The 27,900-nt window shown below is 36.4% G+C and overlaps 1 protein-coding gene across 3 annotated transcripts in view; it reads right to left on the bottom strand.

The window, feature by feature from the left end:
* MMS22L (MMS22 like, DNA repair protein) overlaps positions 1–25,747 on the bottom strand; it is a 129,180-nt gene extending 103,433 nt beyond the window's left edge. For 2 of the 3 annotated variants that reach the window (XM_028104252.2, XM_028104256.2), the window contains exons 1-10: positions 25,457–25,747; positions 24,911–25,089; positions 23,746–23,871; positions 22,751–22,800; positions 21,030–21,117; positions 20,759–20,936; positions 17,989–18,079; positions 16,211–16,341; positions 11,793–11,906; positions 2,852–3,028 (exon numbers count right to left, since the gene is read on the bottom strand). In XM_028104252.2, coding sequence (XP_027960053.1) covers positions 2,852–3,028; positions 11,793–11,906; positions 16,211–16,341; positions 17,989–18,079; positions 20,759–20,936; positions 21,030–21,117; positions 22,751–22,800; positions 23,746–23,871; positions 24,911–25,077 — 1,122 coding nt within the window. In that variant the 5' untranslated portion in view covers positions 25,078–25,089; positions 25,457–25,747. Of the gene's footprint in view, positions 1–2,851; positions 3,029–11,792; positions 11,907–16,210; positions 16,342–17,988; positions 18,080–20,758; positions 20,937–21,029; positions 21,118–22,750; positions 22,801–23,745; positions 23,872–24,910; positions 25,434–25,456 lie in introns of those variants that run through there. The other variant, XM_028104253.2, reaches the window with a different exon arrangement.
* Between the last annotated feature and the right edge of the window lie 2,153 nt (positions 25,748–27,900).

Raw genomic sequence — 27,900 nt, 5'->3', positions numbered from 1 at the left:
AGGCCTATTCATAAAAGGCAGTCTTTAGGAGGACTTTAATATCAAGTTTATCTAAGTGATAAAAACAGGCTGATATTTAAGTACTGTGTACCTCAGTTTTGTTACCCATAAAATGGACATATTACCCTCTCATCTGCTTCGCAATACTTAACTGAGATAAAAACTGACTGTGAGATATTAAACACTGTGCAAATGCAATATGCTGAAGGTATCCCCCCTAATGAAAACTAGTAACAACTAGAGAGCTTGTATTTTTCTTTAAAAGCTATTAAAGAGTCCAGAAACATTTGAAACTCTTTGAGGGCTCATGAATACAGGCAAAGTCTATTTTACATATACACATATACATATATATTATGCATCTTTATTATTTTTATCATATGAAAGGTTCTTTTTCAAATATCATAGCTTTTTCCTCCTAAAACCTCCTACATAAGATTTTTTTTTCCAAGATTTTATTTATTTATTTGACAGAGAGACACACAGTGAAAGAGAGAACACAAGCAGGGGGAGTGGGAGAGGGAGAAGCAGGCTCCTGGCTGAGCAGGGAGCCCGACGCGGGGCTCGATCCCAGGACCCTGGGATCATGACCCGAGCCGAAGGCAGATGCTTAACGACTGAGCCACCCAGGCACCCCGTAAAGAATTAAGATTTTTGGGGCACCTGGGTGGCTCAGTTGTTAAGCGTCTGCCTTCAGCTCGGGTCATGATCCCAGGGTCCTGGGATCGAGCCCCGCGTCAGGCTCCCTGCTCAGGAAGGAAGTCTGCTTCTCCCTCTCCCACCCCCTCTGCCTGTGTTCCCTCTCTAGCTGTGTCTCTCTCTGTCAAATAAATAAACTCTTTAAAGAAAAAAAAATTAAGATTTTTAAAAATATATGTATCTTGGCAAAAGATAATCACACAGGAACTGCTGACATTAAAAGACAAAGGTTAAGCTATTTTAAATACAGACAATTCAATTACTATCTCGATTCAGAGCTAATAAAAGCACTAATTTCCTATGGAGTTCTCTGTATGAAATAGAAGAGTGATTTCAGCAATGCAACTGTGGGTGGTTGTACCAGTACAATTCAACATTACAACAGTAATAGTAATGATATATATTAATGTAGCTAGATTATGTACCACACTGGGAGTACATGGAGGTCAATATCAAACACTATTGAAATACACCACTCACTCGCACAAGTGTTAACGGCAATTCCAGCAAGCATTAATAATCTGAAATCATGTTCCCTGAAGCAAGAGGCAGTACAATCTGTTTCATGTATATCCTATCATTGGCACCTATTATTATGATAGCCACTCAATGGGAACTCAGAAGTGCTTAACTAATTACCATATTTATTTATACTGATTAAAATCAGAAATGTGTACTTGGGGGAATTAAAATGGGAAGAGAAAATGTTTTTGTAAAGACATTAGAATTATAGGTTAATTTTTGAGTTCTTTTAATGTTGTTCTAGTATCCTAATAATTAAAAGATGTTAAACTATTAACTTCACAAAAATATTCAATAAAAGGGTTACTACAATAATGGCAATCTGCTAAAATTTATTGAGTATTTACTATGTATCAGCATTGTAAAAACTCATGTACAGAAACAAAAGACATACAATCCTTTTCTCTGGGAAGTTCATTCTATTGATCCCTGTCAATAAAATAAATTCAATTGATCCCTCTCAAAACAATGCTTAAATGCGTTAATACTGAGCTGTCGGTGAGCTTCTCAGAGTACTTTCTGACTTCATTAGTTTACTCTATCTTGTGATCTCCTGAAAAACCTTATTATTATTAGGGAGATTATTTAGAGTACCTTTTGAGGCCCTTTCCATTTCTATGACGCTACTGTCAATGTTAACTGATTTTCAGATTCCATGCATGATTTCTGAGCTGACTCTGTCTAGTATTTCAAAGAGAGAAAAATCAGTCAAGGAACAGGCTTCATAAGCAATGATCCCTATACCTGGTGGATGATGAGAACCAAGAAACTTTTTAAAAATAAGAATTCCCAAACTCCAAACCAGATTACTAAATCAGGATCTCCAGAGCTGAGATCTGGAAATCTGAATTTTTTAGAAACTTGTGGGTAGGTCTGATGATCAAAAAAAAGACCAATATTGAAAATACAGATACACTGGCTTCAAGATTCTAGACGTTTAATTTTATGGAACTGATGGGCTGATAGAATACTATGCTATTGACTTCTAAGCATGGAAGAAATTATACACAAATAGGGCTTCAAATAAATATGTCTACCAGCCAGTTTTATTCATAGGGGTTTATAAATAACACTGTAAAAAATGTTTCTCACTAGAAATTAATAATTAAAATCTATTTGAAGTAAACCTCACGATTAATAGATTATCTTTATAAAAGGCTTCCCTAAAGAAGTATTATTCTGAGGAAATAATTTTATGAAATTATTCACAGAAACTACTAATTCACTACTGGAGATATAAGCTTTCCCGTCAGCAATCTTACAGAAGTTAGAACTAGAAGACATTTTCTGAACAACTCAATCCCTAGATTTCTGGATGGGGGAATAGAGGCCCAGAAAGGTTGAAGTAATTTACTGAAGGTCAAGCAACTACTTAGTAGCAGAGCCAGGATTAGATCCCAAGTCTTCTACAAGGTGTTTTTCCTTAAACAAACAATAAAAACATAAAGATTATCATTTTTCTGGATGTTTACAGAAAGGTCTAAAACTTCTAGATTCAAAAGCTGAATTTATCTCTGTAGGACTGTGATCTAATTTTTGTTCTGTTTCTGTGCTCACTTACTTTCTAATTTGTCTACAAAAATACATATTAATTAATAATATAAGGCAATTTAAAAAAATAAAATCTTACCATTTCGTCTGGTGTTCCATGGCGATCAAACTGGTAAAGTGATGCTATGTGAGTGATGATCCACCAACTAAAACCTAATGGATCCCTGGGCTGGATTACAGGCACAGAAGGTCGTTTTCGGTCACTTGATTTTTCAAAGAATGTTTTAAGTAGTTTACTCACCCAGTTCCAAAATGACTATAGAAAGAGAGGTAGTATGATTCAATTAAATAAAGAATATAACCTTTGGTTTGGGCTTTTTCCTCCACTTGCACAAATATACACACAAAAAAAGAAAATAAAACACGTTTATAAAACCTAAAAGTATAATAAAAACACAAGAACTAGACCTAATTAGTACTTTACAAAGATCCTACATGTTCCACAATCACATCTTCCGCTGTCCAGGGGTAGCCATTATCCTGACCTTCATAATAAATCATGCGCCCCCTTTTTTGTTTTGTCACACAGGTATATAAGCCTAAATCATATATCGCTCGGCTTTCTACCACTACTTTTTTTAATGCATGTTTGTATTCTTAAGTGGCCTAATTGTATTCTTTCATAATTTGCTTCTTTTCCTCAACATGTTTCTGAGATTCATCCACTTTAATGAGTATAGCCCCAGCTCATCAGAGTATTCTAATATATGACTATATGATAAACCATTTACCTGATAGACTGTTGAACATTTGATGAGTTTTTAGTAAATTTTTTTTTCTAGGTATTTGTCCATTTCATAAACCTATTCAAGTTATTAGGCATACAGTTGGTGACAATACCTCAACTTTTAAAATATCTGCAGAATCTGAAGTCATGTTCTTTTTTAAATTTCTAGTATTGACTGTAATAATTTCAGGAAAAATTAGCCAATTTTAGTAATCTTTTTGAAGAGCCAACTTTTGACTGTTTTGATCATTTTCATTGATTTGATCATCTTTGTTATTTTCAATTTCATAAATCTGTGTTAGTTTTCTTTGCTACCTTTTACTTTCTTTTGGTTTATAATGCAGGGATTTTTTTCCCCTAACTTTTTGTGTGATGAATTCTTAGCTCATTAATTTTCCACTTTCTTTCCCCTCTAACATCTGTATTTAAAGTTATAAATTTCCCTCTGTATCATTAGCTACACTCCCAAAGCTTTAACTAGTATGTTATCATTCACTTTTAAATATTTTACAATTTCAATTATATCTTTTTTCACCTATCTCAATATTTCTACGCATATGTGTATCTCTCCTTGTAGTTCAGGCAATTTTTATTTTCTACATTTAATACTTTGTTCTTAGCCACATAAAAACGTTAATTTACTTTGCCTTCCTGATATGTTGAACCTTTTATTAGTACACAATGACTTAATGCTTCTGTTGGTTTTAAAGTCTAATTTTCTCCAATATTAGTGTAATACGTTACCTTTCTTACATCTTTTCCTATCAATTCTGAGCCTTTCTGCATTTTGTTTTAGATTACCTCTTGTAAACAGCTTACATTCTGTTTTGACAGTGTATCTTTTAAATGAGCATTTCAGTAGTCCACTTGCAGTTAATGACTCATACATTTAGTTTTAAATCTACCATCTTATTCTGTATTTGTTTGTATACGTATGTTTTCCACAAACACTCCTTTCTTGAGTTCTTTTGGGTTAAATATTTTTTTTTTTCCCCCTCTACTAGCTTGTAAGTTAAAGTCTTTCTCTTCTTTCAGTGATTACCTTAGAAATAATACATCCAAATGTCTTGATAATATATATCTTTATCTTTGCTCTTCTCTTAAACAAAGTAAGAACCTTAAATTCATTTATGCCCTATCCAATTTCTAGGCCAGTATTACTGTGTAAACTCTCTTTTTTAAATTCCAGTAGATTATATTACTGACTTATATAAAATATTTACTACTTTCTTTGTGCTTTATTCCTTCATACATCACACCACCTCCCCCTTGCCCCAATTCAGGCATAATTCTTCTAAAATATATCTTTTAGAATTCCCTTCAATTCTGCTTCATTGACAATAGCATTGTTTCACCTCACTCTTGAAAACAAAGATTTCGTTGGTAAAGAATTTTAGGTTGACAACTACTTTGCTTTAATACAATGAAGGTACCATTCCCACTGGCCTCCTTTGCTTTTGAGAAGTCAGTTTACAGTCTAATTGTCACTCTTTTGAAGGTAACATAATTTTCTGTCTGAATGCTTTTAGCTCTTCTCTTTGTCTTTGATGTTCTGGAGTTTCACTGTGATGTATCAAGGTCTGCTTTTCTTTTTTTATTCACCCTATGTAGAACTGATTGGGTTTCTTAATACGATAGCTTTCATTAACACTGGAAAAATTTCTGCCATTTTCTCAAGTATTTGCTCTGTTCCACTCTCTACTTCCTTTCCTTTGGGACTACAGATAAAAGCATTATCAGATTTCCTCTGTATTCTCACATGCTGCATTTAGCTACCTGGTCTCTTCTATTTCCTTTAATCGGTAACAGTTCTTCAGTAATTATCTTTCATAATTTCATAATTAGATTCACAGTATACATTTTTGGCAAGAATACCAAAGAAACATTTTTCTTCTTTCATTGCATCATACTGAGGGTACATAATATCAATTTGTCCTCTTATTGGTTAACTTTGATCACATGGCTAAGATGGTATCTGCCAGACTCTCTACACTGTAAAGTTACGGCTCCCCTTGTAAGTGGTATTGTAGAGATACAGCAAGCTGTGCAAATACTCTGTTTCTCATCATACTTTTGGCGGCCACTGAGGATTCATGCCTGAAACGAAACAATTACTAAGGAGGCTGTCAACTGGTGATTTTCTAATTCCATCATCAACCTCTACATTTATTAGGAAGAATTTCCCTTCCCTCCCCTTATTTATTTATATCAGTATGGAAACAAACACTTATTGTATAGATTACAATCCTCTGTTATCGTTTGTTTTGTTTCTCAAATTATTCTAGGTTTAGAGTGTGGGAGATCTTCATGTTGGCTCTTTTGTCCTTTTGATACATCCTCATTATTTTCTGAGTACCTCCTTAGTTTCTGGTACAGAGTGTTCCAGTCTCATTTTTCATTTTCCATGCATTAGCATGGAAGATCAAGACATTTGCCAAAGGAACTTTGTTTCTTTTCAATGGAGGTTAGTAATTTCAAGACCAAGACATTGCAGTTTCCTCATTGTTACTCAGATACCATCGTTTGTAGGCCCACCTAGTGGATAAGGTAGGAAATACATGTACGTACACACAAATCTCTAATCTAGTTCCAATTTTTAAAAAACATTATTTCATACGGATCTCTCAAATTCCATTCCAACACATTATCTTTCACTCTACCTTTCCCTCTTTCCATATTTATAACTCAATTTTCCAACAGTGGCAAAGCTGGTTCTTAATTACCCACAATGTACTTATTAATTTGCTCAGTCCTAGAGTACAAATATCTAGAACTGCTAACCCATATATAACACTGTAAGACAAATCTACAAACAAGAGTCCAGGATCTTTAGTTTGTTATAATTCTTTTGTCTTTAGCCCTAGGGCAAATTGTCAAAGTAGTGCATTCCAAGTCCTCTAGGTCAGATCCCACTCCCCCAACCCTGGCCCCCATAGCTCCTCCCATGTGTTATTCACTTGGAATACAGTTAGGTTCAAGTGTTTTTCTTTATATTCCACTGAATTCCTCTTCCGTACACGTTGATTTATTTCTGGAGCATGTTAAAAATTAACACGGTTCTGATGTCATAACACATTCAAACCCTTCTACTCCATTTGTCACTCACCAATCTCCCATTCCTACTCACCAATTTCAATAGTTCCTGATTTGTCTTTCCAGTATTTATCTGGGACAACTAAGCATACACATTTCCTATTTTCCCTACCTTCATACACAGAAGGTGGCATCTTATAAGTATTCTTTTGCACTTTGCTTATTTAACAATAAGTCCTGGAAATCAAACTATTATCAGTTCAGATATTTTACTCATTCTATTGAACAAATACCTAATACTCTAATGTGCTAATAAACCATGGTTTTACTCTCCTGTGTATGGGCATTTAGGTAGTTTTTAACATTGTGCTTTTACAAATAATGCAATAAAGAACCTGAGGCATATGAATTTTTGAATTGCTATAGGTATATATTAAAGGGAAACTTCTACAAGTGGGAATGCTAGGGTCAAAGTTATAAAATTCTTGGCCCATACATTTTGAATCCTTGTGTTGTTTTTGGTATTGATGTTTTTATTTCACAGAAAATTTTTGCAAGAATCTTTTTATAATGCTTAAAGGTGGCAACATATATAAATTTACACATACATGTGGCAGCTAAAATATAATGTGTACAGGTCAGAAACTACGAGATTGCACATGGCATCGCACAGGTGTCCCCTGCCTTATTTGTGGCACTTTGGGGAGTGCACCTAAAATATATTTAGGTCTGTTTCCCCAAAAAAGGAGTGCATTAATTTAGCTATTCCTTTTCTTTTTCTTAAACATGCACTTTCCTACATAATCATGTGGTAGGAAAATAACATGGGTTGTAGCATCAAATAAATCCACACTGGAAGCCCGTTTATCATATTGTTATCTGAACAGTTTACTTAACCTCACACCCATTCTACTTACTGGCACATACGAAGTATCACTCAAGGAATATTAATTTGCTTTCCTTCTCTGAAGTTGAAGTCTAGTTGATGTTTACTAGATAGTGAGTGTTGGGTTTTTAGGAAAACAGCCATACACATAGATCTAGCATTTAGAATATTTCTTGGAACACAAATATGTCCTTGATCAAATTAGTTTACTTCCATTTGGGGTGTATGTGAATTTCCAAACATTCCTGAGTCTCCCTTAGGCTTCTCTAATTGCTTCTTGGGAAGCATCATCCTGTTGGCTTCACAGAAATCAGCAGCAGCCCAGGCAACATTTGAAAATAACTTAAAAACCCTGAACGGCCTCTCCCCTTTGGATAATTTCCTTAGAACATTAGTCCTTTGAACACAGACCTGGTTGCAGAAAATGTCTCTTTCTCAGCAGGAAAACTCCAAATCCCATTCAATCTTCACCTCCCTCATTCTAGGGACGAGGTGGGGGAGGCAAGGGATAGGGAGAGGGAATCAAATACTCCTTTCTGGAAGAATGTTAGCATGCATGTGTACACGCACCTGCACACACGATTTCTTCTTTTAAAAAACATAATAATGAGTACATTGTATAAATCAGTGTTGCCACATTACAAAGTTTCAAAATCTTTGTACAAGACGAAAATACACAAAAAACAAAACAAAAACCTCTGCCTTCAGTCTGGAAAGCTTGTAAGAACAGGCCCTATGTGGAGCTCAGCCGGCTGTCAACATTCAGGGAATGATCACGTCTTCTGTGATATCATTAACTCCCAGGTGGATGAAGCAGAGAAGCTGCCCTGCTTTTCCTGAAATTTTCAATTGTTTTTGCTGTTTCTCTTTCTTGGCTTATCCTCATCCATCTCCATCCCCAAAGACACTGCATGTCAGATAGTACACAGAGTAATTTTTAACTTGCTTCTTTTTGTCTTAGAACAAACTTTCTGTCGTTTCGTTTCCTTTTGGTTTGGTCACTTTTTCTTGATCTTGAGCTTTCTATCAAGGGAATATCTCACAGTTACGGTCCATATAATCTCCATACAGTAAAGAGATAAGACCTACATCACTTTTTTCTAAGCTGGGGGCTGCTCTGCTGTGTCATACTGTTTATTCATTCCAGAGGCTGGAAGTCCAAGTCCAAGATCAGGGGTCCGTGATGGTGGAGTCAGGGCCCTTTTCTAGATAGCAGACTTCATGTTGCATTCTCATTAGGAGGAAGGCTTTCTGAGTCTTTTTAAATGTTCCACTGTTAACTTGTTTTTTGTTATGTTTTTGAAAAGTCTAGTGCAGGTCAAATTACTTTGCTCTTGTAAGTTATTAGGTCTTTTTGTCTAGAAAATTTGATAATTTCCTAAAGGACTTAAAGTCATTTTCTGTATTTCTGAAGTCAAATAGTTTTAGCAGGATATGCCTTGGGATGGATTATTTGGAGTTAATCTTTCCAGCTATCTGGTAGGCCCTTTCAATATGTAGAATTAGTTTTTTTTTTAGGAATGTTTTCTTGGATAATAGTTTTGAATGTTAGCTATATCCTATTCTGTTTTCTTCTTTATGGACTCCATTTACATATACAGCTGTTTCTTCTTTGCTTATCTTCCATTTCAGCTATTTTCCAACTCTTTATATTCCTTTCTTCATCTAATTTTTATTCCCCTGGTTTTCTGTCTTTCTTCCATACCTGATTAAATTTTCATTTGAGTATATTCTTCTTGGGCACCTTGTCACTTAAGTCAACTCTAAAATGATTTTTCTTTCATTTCTCTCCTTCATTCCATTTACTCTTTCCATTCACTTCTGGCTTTAGTCTTGTTTTTAACAACTAAATATCTTATTCAGGGTGTTTTTGTACAGCCCCAAATGCTTGTCTGTTTAATCTGGAGTGTTATCTTACAATTTTCTTCTGTTTCACAGTTGTTTCTTGGAGAAAGGGTTCATCAGCTGAAGTGTATCAATTCTGTTTCCTAGTAGTAACCTTATAAACACTTGTTTCAAAGTTTCTTTTTCCTTTCTTTCATTTAGTAGATTTAGACTACTTTAAAAGATTTCTAGTTCAGTGGAGCCCTCTTTTGCCAATGTACCAAAGTCCCATTTCTTTCCTGGATTTCCTTTCTTTTTTGGTGGTGGTGGTAGGAGAATGGGTGTTGAGAATTTTGATTTTGTTTTTCTAGATCATTTTAACCTTTTATTTCCTTTCACCTCCCAATCACCAAGGGTACCATTCCTTTTTTGCCTTTTTATTCTCCAGAAGGTCTACCTTCAAAGACTTCCTCCTCATGTCATATACACACTTTCAAGTTCTATCCCATAGTCATTTCTCTGACTTACAAGGAAACAATCTCAGTATTTTCACAATCTGGCAGTGGTTTTAGACCAATCTGAGGACCATTGCTAGCATTTTTTTCTCAGGCTGCCCTTGCTTGCTAGAAAGTTTTATGGTAGAGCTTGGTGGTGGTTTTTACCGTTAACATTTTTATCATTCCTGTCTTGTAGTTATGCTATCAATGTGTGTGTGTGTGGTTTTATTTGTTCTTGCTATTCTATATTTTGGGGGGTAGTTACTTAGGGGAGATACAGGTTTAAGTACCTACCCACTGTCTGTGCCTGCTTAGAAGTCACTGGCTTGAGATTTTTAGTACAATCTAGGCAACAGCAACTCAGGCTATAAAGCTGTATGAGGGCTGGCTTGCAGTAACAAATATACTGAAGAAATTTTAAACTGCAAGGCATCACAGTAAAAGACAGGCAATTTTCCTTACAAATTTAGCTGAGTTTCTAGTTCATCCTTTTGAGGGCCCAGATTTATGGGTAGTGTATCAGTAGGCTACCAACTTGGGTTAACTCTGACCTCTGTCTTCTATTCTTTTACCTTATAAGGTATGAAAGCTAGTGTTCAAGTTTATACAATTTAACAACTGCTCATAAGGTTATGGGGCAGTTTCAGTGTTCAGGGGACCTGAGTTCCCACCTACATTTAGTATTGACCTCAAGACTTCTCACTCTCTACAAGCTTACTGATACATGTAAATGCTTATTATCTGATACCCAGCATGATTAGATTACATTAGATTATTTTTTCAACAGGAAGGTCAAAATGTCTTTCCAGGCATGGAAAATTCTAAGTTCAATTTTAAAAATAAAATAGCCTTCAAAGTCTGTGAATAATATCAGTTATTTCACTTGTATTAAAAAAATGAAATGACCTCAGATTTTCATTACTTTAAGACAAGTAAGTCTAGTTATTACATCAAATGAACAGCATATAAATCATTTAGGTTACGCAATATATATTGCTATGCAAATTTCTACAATGTATTTTAAAATTATGCTTACTTTTCTATTTAAAATCTAGAGAAAGATTAAGAGAATCAAGTATGAACATCCCTACATTAATTATATATAGTTTACATGTTCAAGTTTGAAACTGGTAAAATAAGAAAAATTATAAAGAAGTATAAAATTCTTAAATGATAAGCTTTGCAGAAAATGGAAAAATTGATGTTTACCATGTCAATGAGACAAAACATCCTGGCAAATGATCAAAGGAAAAAAATCCCGAGACTCTAATGTTGAAATCTCACCAAAGGAAGCTGAACTCTGACAAACCAAAATGTGAGGAAAAAAATTTTTTCTTACTTAATAATAAGACATGCTAAATTTATACTTAAGTAAATTTATTGCTAAAATAATAACTGAAAATATAGTACCCACAAAAATACGCTTGTTATTAAAAAGAGATAGCACCACCCAAACCCCAAATTGTGGAAAACTGGGAAATTATAAAACCCATGAAAAATCAAAGGAGTTTTTCATATAACATAAACCATTGTATCATTTCATAATTAATTATTTGTACTTACTTCTACCTGTATTTCTCTTTTTCTACTAATCCACAACACCTGAAATAAAATAAAGCCCCATTCTGAAGACTTGGCTCAAAATGAGGTACAAGAAGATTTATGTTCCCCTTTGCACTTTTCTTCCTCCTTTCTTGAAATAATGCCATAAAATTCATTAATAAAAACCTACTTTATTTCTCCCCAAATCTAAATCTGCCGTATTTCTTGACTAAATTGTTTTCTGGATTACTAGACAGTATAAGAAGATTCTTGACAGAACAACAACAAAAAACTTGAGAAAATAAGAGTCAAATCCTGCACTTCTCCTAGAAGTTTCATATTGCCACTTTAGGGTTAAAAATGTAGTAGGTGTTTGGTACTCAGTGCTCTGTTTGGTGGTGGTGGCTGTCTTATATAAGGAACTTTGTAGCATTTTTCTTGGCGAAAACCACTGCAAAAATTCAATATAAGAGTTAGGAACAGAAATTAACACATCAATTTTACAACTTACTTCTGAAAGAGACCATTTATTTCTGTGTTCTAGAAGATGAATGAGTAGAACCCATAATTCTTTAATGCAGGAACATGGGCAGTGGTGACTTGCTAATGCTTCAGAAGGCCTAACCTGTAGAGAAGAACCAAACTGAATTCTGTAAGAATTTTACATGCTACATATCTCTCTCCAAATGTTTTTTTTTTTTTAAGATTTTTATTTATTTATTTGAGAGAGAGAGAATGAGAGAGTGAGAACACGAGAGGGAAGAGGGTCAGAGGGAGAAGCAGACTCCCTGCCGAGCAGGGAGCCCAATGCGGGACTCGATCCCAGGACTCCAGGATCATGACCTGAGCTGAGGGCAGTCGCTCAACCAACTGAGCCACCCAGGCACCCTCTCTCTCCAAATGTTTTACAAAAATTTAGATGACTTAAAACTGATGTTCAATTATATAAAATTGTTTACAAAATATGTGCCATTCCATTAAATTTTAAAATAAATTCCCATTTCATTTTTTTTTTAAAGTAGGTCCCACGCCCAGCGTGGAGCCCAACGTGGGGCTCAAACTCATGACTCTGAGATCAAGACCTGAGCAGAGATCAAGAGTCAGATGTCCAACTGACTGAGCCCGCCCCTAAATTCCCATTTTACAACCAAAGTATAGAATGAACTTTATTTTCAAACTTTAAAAAAAACCTTTGCTTTAGGGGCACCTGGGTGGCTGAGTCATTAAGCCTCTGACTCATGGTTTCAGCTCAGGTCACGATCTGTGTCCTGAGACGGGGCCCGGGCAGGATCCATGCTCAGCGTGGCGTCTGCCCATCCCTCTCCTTCTGCCCCTTCCCGCTGCTCCAGTGTGCCCTCTCTCTAAGATCAATGAATAAAATCTTAAAAAACAAAACCCAAACCAAAAACCGTTGCTTTAATCATCACTGTTCAGTAAACGTTTCCTGTAAAGGGCTAGATAGCAAATATGAGGCCTTCTTGGGACATAGTCTGTCACAACTCCTCAACTCTGCCACTGTCCATACAACACTGGCCACAGACAATAGGTTAAAAAAAAAAAAAAAGGATGGGCTGTGGTTCAGTAAAATTTACAAAGCAGACAATGTGTTAGATTTGGCCTCAGGGCAATGATGTCCTAACCCTGATCTAATCCATCAGCCACAACAGAAAAACTTCTAATAAAAAGATTAGAAAACAAATTTTAATCCACTATAAAGCAGACTAAATTATATATTTTATTATATATTTATTTATATTTAATTTTATAAAGGTTAAGCACATTTTTACCAAATATATCCTCAGTGGCCCTAAATAATGCAAGGCATATGCACTATATTTGCAAGTATAGCTAGACTTCAGAAATTCATTATGTAATTACTATTTCACATATACTACATTCATGTTTCTAACATAATACAGAGTCAAAGATAACTGTTAAGATGTTACTAAGTCGAGAGGCTGCTGGGAAGATGGCAGAGTAGGACGTCCCTGGGCTCACCTCTTGCCACTTGGCCACCTAGAGAGCACCCACGTTGGCATAAATAACCCAGAAAGCAGCCCAAAAACTGGCAGAACAGACTCCACAGCCCGGCATAGGCAAGAGGCCACAGCAAAGCAGATCCACCCCCTCTGATCGCTCTTGGCAAGATCCCATCAAAGCCGTGCCACAAGCCTGGCAATGTGTGCACGGCCCACACAAGGGTCAGCACCACTCCAAAGTGAGTCCTGCCCCAGGGAGAGGGGAAGATAACCACACACCAGTCTGACTGTGACCCCAGCAGTGAGCTGGGGGCAGGCAATGGGTCTGACTGCAGGCCCCACCCACCAACAAAAGCTTCTCAGGGGACTACACAGGGACAGTGCCTGCAGTTTGGTGCTACTGCATCTCTGGCAAACGCCTGGTCTGACTCAGCTCAAGCCCAAGGCAACCCCAGAGCAGCCCACTAATACCATGGGCACCAGACTCTGCCCACAACAGGCAGAGAGCCATCGCAGACAACAGTACTGAAGGCAAACACATCCTAGCCACAACGGTAGGACACCCCTGGAGCAACACACATAGGAGACACCCCCTGAAGCACCAGGTTCTGGGAAACAGACATTGTACTGCCCGACCTCTTCTTCATAAAGCCACTACTTTCAAGTGCAGGAGACGTAGCTGACTTTCCTAACACAGAAAAACAGACAATGCAAGAGAGAGAATGAGGAGACAGAGGACTATATCCCAAATCAAAGAACAGGACAAAATCAGAGCAGGAAACCTAAGTGAAACGGAGGTAATATGTCTGATAGCGAATTTAAAGTAACGCTCATAAAGATACTCGCTAGAATTGAGGAAGGAGTCCAGGACCTCAATGAGACCCTCCACCAAGAGATAGAAGACATAAAAAGGAACCAGTTAGAGCTATTGGACTCGTTAAATGGAAATAAAAATAGACCATCTGGAATAAATAGCAAGCAAGAGGAAGTAGAAGAAAGGATCAGCCACCTGGAGGACAGAGCCATGGAAAGCAATCAAGACGAGCAGATGAGAGGGAGAAAAAATATGCAAAATGAAAATAGACCCAGGGAATTCAGCAACACTGTCAGGCATAACAGTCACATGATAGGGATCCCAGAAGGGGAAGAGTGAGAAAAGGGGGCAGAAGATTTGTCTGAAGAAATAATAGCTGAAAACTTCCTGAATCTGGGGAAAGAAAGAGAAATCCAGATCGAGGAGGCACAGAGAGCTCCCAACAAAACTAACCCAAAGAGGTCTGTGCCAAGACACAAAGTAAATAAGATGGCCAAAAGTAGTGATAAAGAGAGAATTTTAAAAGCAGCAAGAGAAAGGAAAGCAGGTACATACAAGGGAAACCCCATACGGCTACAAGTGGGTTTTTCAGCAGAAACTCTGCAGGCCAGAAGAAAGTGGCATGATAAGTTCCAACTGCTAAAAGGAAAAAATCTACAGCCAAGAATACTCTATCCAGCAAGGCTTTCATTTAGAATAGAGGAAGAGATCGAGTTTCCCAGAAAAACAAAAATTAAAAGCAAAACCAGCCACGTCCCTGTCACATGATGCCATCAGCCTGTGGGTCCCAAATTCAGTCCAGCCACCCTCCTGCCCAAGTCAGCATGCAAGGCCTGCCACCTGCTCAATGCCAAGTCAACACACCTTCACCTCAGACTGCCAATGGCTCAAATTTACACTCTTCCCCTTTAAATTCCAGCCCCTGTGCTCAAGTTTGTGCACAAAAGTGGGCATAATTATAACAGCAGAATGAAGCAACCCAAACATCTAACTACTTCTGTGGAATATATAATAGATAAAAGGAGTGTGCTAGGCTGAGAACATCTCCAAGAAGCACATCAAAGAACAATACATACAGCATGATTCTGGTTAGTAAAAAAAAAAAAAAAACAACAAAAAACAACAACAAAAAAAAACCTGGGAAGAATAAAACAAGATGAAACCAGAGAGGGAGACAAACCATAAGAGACTTCTTAAGCATAGAAAAGAAACTAAGGCTTGCGGGAGGGGAGGTGGGGGGGATGGGTAACTGGGTGGTGGGCATGAAGGAGGGCATGTGATGGAATGAGCACTGGGTGTTGTATTCAATTTATGAATCACTGAATTCTACCTCTGAAACTAAAAATACACTATATTGTTAATTAATTGAACTTAAAAACAAAGGAAACCCCCTCCAAAAAAAAGATATTACTAAATCATGTCTGGTCAATATATAGACCAGATTTCAAAGATTTTGATAATACATAAAACAATCTAAATTTAAAAAAATCATAAATCCCGATTTCCCATAAGGTTTATGCTAACAATTTGAAATAACTGATAAATCTACAAATTTCCATTGTTAGAAAATGAGTAGGTATTGTAGCACCTTTAAATCACTGTCTGCATTAAACACTCTATTAAACACAATTTAGTAAGAACATGATTTCTCCCATGATTCTACACTTTTTTGAAAAACAAAATCTCCCTTTAAATTTGTCAACTAATTTTAGCTAAGTACTCATTTATTGTATTATGTAACTATATATATATTATTAAAGGGGCTGGACTCTATTTGCATATAAGTTAAATTTCCAGTTATTGTCATAAACATCCTGTTTTCACTTATTTTTGACAAGATGGAAAAAGCTATTTTTAAAAACAAAACAACTGCCTCTGATATATTAATTTTACCATTTTAAATGTTTAAATCAAATTCTTTTCCAATTCAACTTCCAGACAATAATAAATATAAAATTAGGAGAATTAACAAACAAGTAAACCAATCAGATTAAATTCTCATGAACGACACACATTAAGGACTATTGTCATTAAACATCAAAAATACAAATAAACTTTTTTTAATTTAGATTCAAGTAGCCAACATATAGTACACATTAGTTTCAGATGTAGTAATATAAACTCTTAAAACATTACCTTGTCATACCTGTTGAGTGACAGGCTTATTAAATCACAAAGGAGATTTTCACAATGTTCTTCAAATAGGCTGATGTTGGTTAAATTGTCACCTGCCAGATTCATAAACTGATGACCGTATATAACTTGTTCTAAAAATATAATAAAATATATCCTATTTAAAACCACAGATTTTACGAATTCGAAGGAAGAAAGTAACTATACTCCTTTAAATTCACTTAAGGCAAAACTGCAACATATACAGTTAAAAACAAATTTCTTTAGAAATAAAAGTTAAATTTGAGGCAATTCCTTTCTTATCTGATCACTGATATACATTACCCCAAAAAAGTTTTCAATTTTCTCAAGTGCCACTTAATAGACTTCTCTTTTCTTAATGTGGTCTTTAAAATGTAACAATGTAACATCACTTAAGGAAAAAAAAAATAAAAGCGGGGAAATGCTAGAAAATCTTCACCAATATTTCTGACCAATAAAGGCTTTAAAACATTTTTAAAACAAATACTGATAAAACTAATCACATGTAATTGTTTTGTGGTGTGAACAGAGCAAACCAAGGTAATAGATACTAAAACGTGTACCTATCAGATTAAGTATTGCTCCAAGGAATTATTATCTGAAATACAAAGTCCATGTGAGAGAAGAAATTATGTATTTGTAGACATCTTTGTATGTTTGTGTGCATGTATATATATATGTGTACACATACACATATATACATACATGTATTTTTGTATTTATTAGCTTACTGAAAATCAGATATTGAGATAATGGATGTTTTTATAACCTATAACCTAAATTGATAATTTACAAATAGGTAATATTTACAAAATACTGCTAAGTTGATAATGGACTCTAAAGATGCCAAATAGCAAGACCAAGAAATAAACAGGCAATATGTGAAATAAAAAAGTATTATCCATAATATATACAAACTACTAATTTTTTTAAAAAAAGAAACATGAGCAAAAGATAATGAACAATAAAGCAAATATAAAAAACAATAAAATTATATAAAAATGTTCAACTTCATTGGTACTCAAAAAATTGCAAAACAGATTCAATATCATTTTTCATGTATTATTTGGCAAAAAATAAAAATAATTGGTAATATCCACTACTGGCAAGAGAATGAAGCAAAGGTATGCTTGCAGTGTACACAAATTGGGGAAACTCTGTACAGCAACTAAGCAGTGGTTACGATATTAAAGCTGAATGTGCCACTCCAATTCTAAGAATCCACTCTACAAAATAACTTGTACATGTGTTCAAAGATGTATATACACACACACACACACACACGGATGTTCCGTGAAATATTACTTGTAGTACCAAAAATATGGAAATAATGGAAATATTAAAAAATAGACTTGGCTAAATAAATTATGATAGAGCCATAACATACAGCCCTTAAATAAATGAAGTACTATATGTACTGACACGAACAGATCTCTAAAAAACTGTTGAATTAAACATTACACAGAACACTACCATTTGTGGTTAGTTAGAAACAAAGACAAAAATCCTACCCAAGGGTTTCTATGTATATATACATACACACACAAACTAATATAGAAGTATGGAAAGATAAATGGACCAAACTGTTCTCTTGAGAAAAGGAATTAAGACCTTGACTTTTTACTTTGGTTACTATTTGATGTAAGATAAAAATTAAAAAACCCGGAAAGCAATGATGACCTGTAATTAAAAACAGAAAACAAAAAACAATTAAGGGTTTAGATTTAAAAAGGATATAAATCAGAAATCCATAAACTTACTCAATTTTTCACCCAGCATGTGAAGAATTTCTAGCACCATCCAATGGATATCTAAGTGGAGATGTAATAAATGCCATGATGGTGGAAAAAGCTGTGAAGGATATTATCAACTGTGACTGAGAATTCATAGTACTTTAGTAGGCATTTTATAGCATGCTACGACACTCCTCCATAAGGACAAGGATCAGGAACCAAGTAACCTACCCACTCTTCAAAAGCTCAGGGAAAAACTTGGTCTTGTTCATTAGAGGATTCTTTCACCAGAGATCTTTGAAAGCGTATTTTCATTTGATGCTTTAGGACAGACCCATCTTGGGGCTGCTAAATAGACTTGTATAGTAAAGGTCCCTTCTAACCAACCTCTGATTTTACTACAGCTGCAAGGCAGTAAAAGAATTTTTTTAACCACTTATTTTCATAATCTTGTTTTAGACTTTAGCTAGGAAATATGTTTTTAAATGTAATGAGTACCCAGGAACTCCTATGAAGTATTCTAACAGGAGAAATAGACTATCACATTGTTGACACTACTGAGATGCCCATTAAGAAACTGAAGTTAAAAGCAGTGAAGAAATTTACCTTTCAATTCACGTGTTAAGATTAAAATCTAACTCTGATTCAAAAGCCAGTGCTCTTAACTACTGTGCTGTAGTAGGGTTGTCAATAACCTTCCTTGAGCCAACATTTAGTATCACTTTAAAAATAAATAACAATGATATACATGTTCTATTAAGAGAACAAGGAAGAATGATAGAGAGGGGACTTGTCTTATCAAATGTGCAAACAAAATAAAATGCTACACTAATACAACAGTATTGGCTCAGAAATAGATAATAAATAAACAGCAAAAATAGGCAAGAGAGAAATAAACATGGTATCTCCAATCAGTGGGGAAAACATGAGCCATTCAATAAAAGACTGGTTATTAACTTATTCATTTGCAAGAAACTAAAGTTAGATTTCCCACCTCACAGCATATTTTTTAAAAAGAGATGAATTAAAAAGATATATGTAAAAAACAAGTATATTTTTAACAATCACAGAGATGATACACAAGAAAAACCTGACAAATGTGACTATATACAAAACTTAAACCATCTCCATAGCAAGGCAAATTGCTAAAAAAGAAAAGATAAATTGATGAAAGTATCTGTAATACATAATACCCAACAAATATCTCTAATAAAGAAAGTTCCTTAAAAATAAAAGACAGATGCTTAACTGAAAATGCCAATTAAATACTTTTCATATGTAAGATAGGTAAAACAAGAAATAGAGTCTTAAAAGATACTTTTCATCTTGTAAGATTTTTCTTGCTGTTGTTTCAGAAAAGAACAGTATTTCAGTGTATGATTTTTTTTGTGTATGTGCATTAAAAATTCAGCCTTCTGATCTTTAAATAACCTCTTTTCAAGTTTGCCTAATTAAAAAGGCTATGAAAGGCAAAACCTAGTTGAGAACCTTTGCAGTCTTTATTTCCACTGCTAAATTATTTTTCTTTTTCTTTTTTTTTTTTTAAAGGTTTTATTTATTTATTTGGCAGAGAGATCCAGAGAGAGAACAAGTAGGCAGAGAGGCAGGCAGAGGGAGAGGGAGAAGCAGGCTCCCTGCCAAGCAGGGAGCCCGATGCGGGGCTCGATCCCAGAACCCTGGGATCATGACCTGAGCCGAAGGCAGCTGCCTAACTGACTGAGCCACCCAGGCGCCCCTATTTTTATTTTCTTAAGCATTTGATGAAGATCCAGAAAATAAAGCCAGTCCAATTTATAGAGACCAAAATGAAGGAAAAATATCCCTCTCCCCATAATCTATCACGAATATTTATTAAGTGTCATGATTACAAGCAATTATCTATTTGCTTTCTATGAATTAGACATATTAACCTCTGAATTCAGGTAGGACTTTTTATTATTAATATTACATATATTGGTCCCTGATAAGAAGAGTATTTTGTTATTGTTAAATTTCATAGAAATACATAAACATTTATTCGTACCTTACATTTTGGCAAAGACACATTCCTAAAAACTGAATGTTATTCAAATTGGTAAAGTCAAATTGAATGAAAGAAGTTGAGAGTTCAGGGAAACCCACGGGGAATTACAATTTGCCATTCATATAAGCTCACATTTTCCTATGGAGAATTTGTTAATTACATCTATAAGCTGGGTCATGCTATCAATACAAATATTAAAAGAACAAAACTTCTATAGGAATGACTTCACAGGTAGAAGAAAGGGGAATAGTCAAAACAATCTTAATCATATTCCAAAAAGGTCTCAAAAGAATATACATAATGCTGTGGTTTTGAAGCTGTAGCTTTTATAATAAGGTGATCTTGAATTTTACGGTAATAAACACTAGGATTTGCCCAAACCTTTATCAGTGGGAAAAATGGTATAAATTTTTAAAAAGTAAGTTATTTTGCTTTGAAACTTGTACATATCTGCACGTTATAAACTGGAATTGAGAATAGCGATCACTGTTTCAGTCTATATTACATTCTAAGCACTTTATTTAATTTTAACTTATTTAATTTTCCCAATAACTCTAGGAAGCAAACCAATTATACACGTGAGGAGACTGAGGCAAGAGGTGTTGCTTGCCCAATGGCACATAATTAGAAGAGGAGCCAGAATTTCAACTCAGGCAGTCTAGTCCCTGAGCTGCACTCTTGACTATTTTCCCTCATTCTTGAATGAATGAATATTCCTTGCGAAAAGAAAAAAAAAACCCCGAGGATTTAAAAATTAAATGAAACAAGTCAAACCTTAATTTGGTTTTGATTTACAAATGCTCCTGGACTAATGCTGGGAAGTTCAGATAGATGTCCAATATACAAGAGTAATCCATGAAGTTCATCAACCAGCACAGATGGAAGCTGTGCCTCCAAAGTTTCATAGGGATGGACAGGAACAGAACTCTCAGCATTCTGTACCTTCAGGTACCTAAGAAAAGATGGATACGCAAATAACCAGACTCTGGATGAACATGCACTCAGAAATTCATGCAGTAATCAAAATACTCATCTGACATCTTACCTAAAGATGAAAACTTTAACGTAATGAAGAAATGTCACGCACTGCTGCCTAATATTGTCTGCTTTGCAGTGTAGGGTGGATATCTTCCCTGAAACCAAAATAGATTCAGTGATATCAAAGTTTAAATAATTAATCAGTGGGCAGTGACAAAAAAAAATTTGTAAGCCATACAAACAGCAGTTCATTTGTGATTTCATCTGTTCCAAATTTATCACTCTACCATACATTCTGATCCAACCACACATAATTACCACTTCCTGCTCCCTGAACGTAGGTTTCAATACACCTCAATGATTTCGTCTATACAGTTGTTTCTACCTGGAACTCTTCCGCTCCCCAAAACTTCTGCCTACTTATTTTTTCATCTCTGTAGACCAAGATCTGGCATCACTCTGTGATGGGCCCCTAAACAGATGAAGCCCCTGGCTCCCATAGCAGCTTATACAGGCCACGATTACTACACTTTTCCGTCTACCATGCTGTCCTATGCTTGTGTGTCTGTATGTCCTACCAACTACAAACTCCTCAGCAGATTCTTCCACTTTGATTCATCGTCACCTTACACAGTACCTGGCCTGAAACAGCCTCAGGTGATAAATACTACTCAACATTTACTGAGCACACAGTAGGAAAACAAAACAGCCCTGACAGCAGATAGCTAACAACTAGGTCATGATGTTCCCTACTGAAATTAAAGTTTTCATGAAATATCAAAAGTAATCAGATGGGGCCACTCTGTGATTATGGTGAAACAAGACAAAAACAAAATCTGTAATCATGTCTGAATACAGAAAAAAGGCACTATGCAATCACAGAAAAACAAAATACAAAAACAAAACATTTCCCTCTTGCAGCTAACATGACTATTACTTTACTAATTAGAACCCTCCTTGGCCTTTCTGGGTCCCACCTCCTAGACAAAAATTAACATATTCAATTCATTACACTGTCCCTGCTTAACACCATCCAATCCTAGTCCCCTTAAACTCTCTCCAAATCACCAGTGTAAGTACAAACCCCATCACAAGCCCCTCCCTACTCTCCCTGAGAAGCCCCAACTGTTTCTCATGATGTGTACTTCCTTCTTGTGTCAGTAAGCTACTCAACCTTTCACTGACCAAAGGTGTGTTCCAGGTGATCTTTAGTTGCTGGGCATCACTAATAACAGGTATTAGCCTGAGCACTTCACAGGCATTATATCATTTATCCTCACAAGAACTCAATGAGGTGGGAACTGTTACCTGGTGTGAGACCCGTAATTAGCTAGGGTTGGAACCCAGGCTGACCACAGTGCCATGAGTCTAATTCCTACACTGGAGCACAATTGCTAGAAAGGAGAAGCAGCTAGCCTGCGCTAAAACACTGTCTTCAATTCCCTTCACTACCTTAACTATAGCAACCCCCCTCCATGAGTAACCCATTAAATGTCAAAAACAAACCAAAAGCAGAGCAAGAAGACAGCATAAGGTCCCACTCCCCGCCCCCAAAGCAAGTTAATTCACTTTAGAAATGTTTAGCCTTAAATCAATTTTATCACATAGAAAAATACTATGAATCTCAGCTACAACAAAATTTAAGTGTTATATTTTTTCTGAACACTAAACACTATCCTGAACTTCTAACCTAATGCTTCTTCCTCCATGTTATTATATCCCAATTACACATCATAGATAGATGTGCAATTCAATTCCTTTTTGCTATTAAAAACATTTAAAACTTACCAAAATCACAGTTGGCCTGTAATAAGGTTTCCAAGTTGTACAGTTGTTGCCTAATTTAAAAAAATGTAAGGTGAGAGTTAATTTTGGAAAAATTTAAAGCATGTATTATAGAGATATTTCCAAATCTATTACATAGCTTTAGTATGTGCATAGCCTCTCATTTATGATGTTTAAAAAAGTTGTGGATATTTATACAGGGTCAGACAGTCAAGACTGAGAAAAGATAAAACGTGCCTTTGTTTGACCTTCCAAAAATATCTATTAAAAGCTGCATATATGTATATATAATTATATATTATAAATATCATTAAATAATGTTAATTGTGATGAGATACTGTTTATGTTTTTTAAAAGTTCATATTTTTAAGAAATGCTTATTGAAATATTTAAGGGTAAGATAACATGATGCCTGGAATCTGCTAAAAATACTCAAACCAAAAAAAAGAGGGAAAGGGACAGATGAAGAAGTGTGATAAAACCTTGATGGTGTACTGCCGCTGAGAGAGGTTATGTGAAGTTTCGTTATAGTATTCTCTCTACATTTGTGTATGTTTGGAAAAGTTCATTAAAATTTTTAATGTTGTCCAACTTAATCATATTAATTAATTATATTACTATACAGTCTGAAAGATGTATCTGGAAAGTCTGAATTCATTCTCTAAAAATCAATGAAAGACTATGACGATTCAGTAACAAAAGTATTTTAGTTTTCTTCCAAAATTATAATACGGTTCAAAGCATTAAATATTTGTCTTCAATACATGATGTCAATGTTGAATAAAAAGTCTGAAAAAGAATGAAGACTCACTAAAAAACGAATCATTAAAATCACTGCTCCATCAAACATTACATGATTGTTGTTACTGATAAGATAATCAAGAGAGCAACATGAACAACTCCTGCTTTTGTAATATTGGTATCAGAAACCACCCAGCAAAGTAACTTACACAACTGAAAAGCATCAATGGTCAAAGGCAATTAAAACCAAAACATACCTGAATAAATGAAAGAGCACTCTAGATGAATTCACTAATGCTGTTTCAGTAACCCACTGAATGGCAAATATTTCCACTGTATCTTCTTCAAAATTAGTTGGTAAAGGATCAAGATTCAAAATTAATCTGAAATGAAAACTCTAATCTTATAAAAAGTATGCTAAATCCCAACTATAGCATATTTTTGTCATTATATAAATCCATATTGTATGTGACATGTCAACAATGATATCATAAAATTATGATATGCCCCGGTACCTTACATATTCAGGAATTACTACATTTAGATTGTATGAAAAATTCAGTCATATGGAGTGATAAAGTGTAACTAAAGAACAATGTAACTTAGGGGAAAAACTCAAAAAGTAAGTCTAGGGAACATACTTTTTTGGCCTGTGGTCTTCAGTCGAAGAATTTCATCCTTTGAGGCGACATTTAATGTTTAAAACAGGTAAAAGTTACTGAGCCATGTCTGGAGCATAATCAAACTGAATAATCTCTTTTAAGGCCTCAAAAAAGGTACAACTATAAAATCAACAAAAATGGCTTCCTTTCTGAAATTGCCTCAGCAGGTATTCCCAAAATATTTCAACAACTGCAGTTTTACAGCAACTTGTGTACAGCTGCCTAAGGCAAGAACTTTAAAGAATAACATTCTTGTGAACTTACACAATCTGGTGAATTTATTCAAAAGTTAAAACAAAAATAAGTATGATTTCTGTGTATAGATACACAGAATTAGAAGGAACTGGGGCAACAAAACAATGTCTATGTCTAACTTAAGAATTACTGAGAAGCTCCAGATTATTATTTCATGTTTTAGAAGGATACTCCAATTCAAAAAGCCCAGCTAGCTCAGAATTCACTTTAAGTAAAAGGGAAATTAGTGGCCAGCTTCCTACCCCAAAACTGAGATAGCTGTGAGACAAGAAAACATCCGGTAGCAAGAAGTTCTCAATATCCAAAAATCTTTTAGGTACGCTTTAACCAGGAAACCGACAACAGAGCTGATAACCTGCACCCATGTTATATACTAAGTCGATTTGCAAAAACATGGCTTGAACAACAAAGTTTAAGTTGACTTAAATCATAATTAAATAACATTCCTAACAAACTGATGAAAAATTTGATAAGGGAAAAACACAGTCCCCGATTTTTTACCTACCGCTTAAGGGCTCCGCTGGAAAGGTAGGACTCTCCAGAAAAATGATTTCCTCCTCCTCTGTTGTCAATACCACAAGAAAAGCAAGGGGGTTTGCACCATTCTGTCCCCAGCTCCAGTTCCAAGCTGTCGGTCAGGAACATCGACGCAGTGGAACAGTTATCCATCATTTACTTTCTGTCCTGAAATGTTTGGGACTCCTATCATTCAAGACTCCAAAGATACTGTGATTAGATTCCAGGACGTGGGGCGGGCCAAGAGATTGGCGGTATCTCAGAAAGTTCTCAAAACGTCCCCCCAGTACAAAGAAAAAAGCCCGAGAAGCCAATTCCTCAACAACTCTCCCCACACCGACACCCCGACAGCAAGGCTGTCAGAACTTAGAATGCAGCCCCGACTGGCTGCGGCAGGAACTTCACATCTGCCATCTAGGTCGGATTCTGCAGCCGGGACAGCGCGAAAAAGAAAAGAAATGGTTGCAGGACAGATCCAGCTTCAGCTCCCGACCCCGCCTCGACCTGCACCTCCCGCTACGTTACCGAAAAGTACCGAGCCAGTTTCTCAACAGTGTCGTGGAAAAGCCTCCTTGCGCACTTCGGGTGGGGATCAGGAACCGCCCGGCGCCAATCTTTAGTCCTCCCAGCCGGAAGGCAAGTTCCGCCAGGTTCCCACTCGGCGGCGACCAGCGCGGGCCGGGCACAGGGCGAAGGAAGCCGGTGTCCTGCGCACCGGAGCGCCCCTCCTTTGAGGCACGGCGTACCTGCTCACACTTTCGGCCCCCGAGGTCCGCCCCCAGCTGTCGGGTCTACAACCCCGGCGTTAGCGAAGTCTAAATCAGAAACAGGCGAAATTCCCGCCACTGCGCGCCCGCGCTCAGGGAGGGCGGGGCCACGGCGCAGCCCGCCCCCTGAGATCCGCTCGCGAAGTCTCTGCAGGAACCGCAGGCGCTCCGCGAGTTCTCGCGAGAGTCAGCCGCCCAAGAACTCGATGCTGCGAGCAGCTTTTTCTTTCTTTCTTTTTTTTTTTTTTTCCTCTGTGCGTGTAGCTTTAATTGGTGAGTTCGGCTGGAAGGCGGGGCCTCACGGGGAAAGGAAACTGGAGGCTGAGGTGAGCAAGGCCTAGGGACCTCTGGGTATTCTTCGCGCGGGACGCAAGAAAAGAGTTTTGCTCAAGTGAGTCCGAAGTTGGTGTCTCATTTACACCCAGAGCCGCGCCATCCCCTCCTGTTACCGGGCTAGTGCCGGCAACTCTTTTGTTAAGATCGAGGATGCCTATTGTTCGTGGTTTGTGGACAAGGCATGTGCAAAAATGAGGCTAATCCAGTGTATAGTAGCACTGAATAAGTCAGAAGTTCCTTGCTTTTGACATAAAACTGTCGCTCCCCTTATTTGCAACACATCTGGACAGGTTTAAGTCGCTTAAACCTGGTCGCTTTTGTGAGATATAGCCCATGTGCAGCATTTTTATCTTTTTATATTTTAAAAAGTATTCTTTTAAAATCTCTTCAGAAGACTTTCTAGTCTAAATCAGAGATAACACATTTAGGCTTATCACTGACTTAAGATTCAAGAAAAACGTGATAATTGCTCCTTTAGATATCCTATAATTTTGAGTATTCGCCATTGCCCATTCCTCCATAATAGTTTGTCCTGTGTTTAATTCCTGTACAGAGAACCTGTCAACTCCTCTGTTCAAACCAAATACTGCACATGTTCTAAGAAATGGGATGAGGTGTGTGTGTGGGGGGAGGGGGAACACAATATGATCTCTATTCTGACTGCAACCTAGGGCTACTCTGATGGGTCCTATGTCCATTATGTTCACATCATGTGTCTTCTTGGTGACCACTGCAGCTTTTTAGGGTCCAGGTGGAGTTCTAGCATGACACATTGTCATCTATAACAAGCCCTAGGAAACAGTGTCTAGGTATGAGAATATTGGGCCCTGGCACTATTTAGGAGAATTGGGTCAATAGACAGTCATTATTATTTCTTCCTCTAATCAAAACATTCGGATAGACCCCTTTTTCCTTTTTCAAGTGCCTGATGAGTGATCAACTTGGTTGAACCAGTAAGTAGAATGTGAAGAACCAAGTAAGTTACCTGTAAATAACGTAAGCTAGTACTCTAATGCATTTTGGTAAGAATCCCCAGCAAGTTAACAGGCAGCATACTGAAGAGAGGTAATTAAAGATACTTAATGAAAGGGCATTTATAAAGGTCTGGACAGGGTTACTGGAAAACAAAAAGTAATCATGAAGCATCCAGAACTAATCAGAGTCATTATCACCCTTAGGCCTAAGAGATTTGGGGGAAGAGGGATTACTAGAGCCCAAGGAGACTTGTTCAGGTAGGAGACAGCTACCTACCTGATAGCCACCTATAGTACCTTCATAGAGGAACATAACTACTGCCAACCTGCCACCCAACAGGGAGGAGCTGGAAGGATTAAGTATGCAAACCACTTTCCCTCCATACTGCACTGTCCAACTGGTGATTTTCATTGGCTAAAACCAACCTAAAAATAGAGGGCAAGGATGTAACCTATAAAGTTCAGGCTCCTAGGAGAGAGTCCAGCCTGAAGAAGGGTAGAGAGTGAATCTGATGGGGGTAAATTTTATCAAGAAGACATAAAAATACTAAATGTATAACAACTTCATAAATATATATATATAAAGGGACAAATTTATTAATTATAGGAGAAGTTAATCAGTAATTAGTTACAGACTTCAACACTTATCTCTCTGTAATTGGTGGAACCAGTAGAGAGAGAATTAGTATAGACTTGAACAGCACTATCAACCAACTTGACCTAATTGATATATTTATAGGTGACACAACCTGACAATAGTAGAATACACTCTTTACAGGTACACATGGAACACTAAGGTAGACCACATTCTTTGCCAGAAATCAAATTTCATCAGCTTTAAAAGGATTGAAATCATACAGAGTATATGGTCTGACCACAATGGAATTAAACTAGAAATCAAT

Source organism: Eumetopias jubatus, unplaced genomic scaffold (assembly GCF_037043125.1).
Source record: "Eumetopias jubatus isolate StellerSeaLion01/CBP00866 unplaced genomic scaffold, mEumJub1_p1.0 scaffold_6, whole genome shotgun sequence".
In the NCBI taxonomy this organism is placed as follows: Eukaryota; Metazoa; Chordata; class Mammalia; order Carnivora; family Otariidae; genus Eumetopias; species Eumetopias jubatus.
The sequence above is the reverse complement of the archived record's forward strand: the minus strand, read 5'-3'. Positions and strand labels throughout refer to the sequence as shown.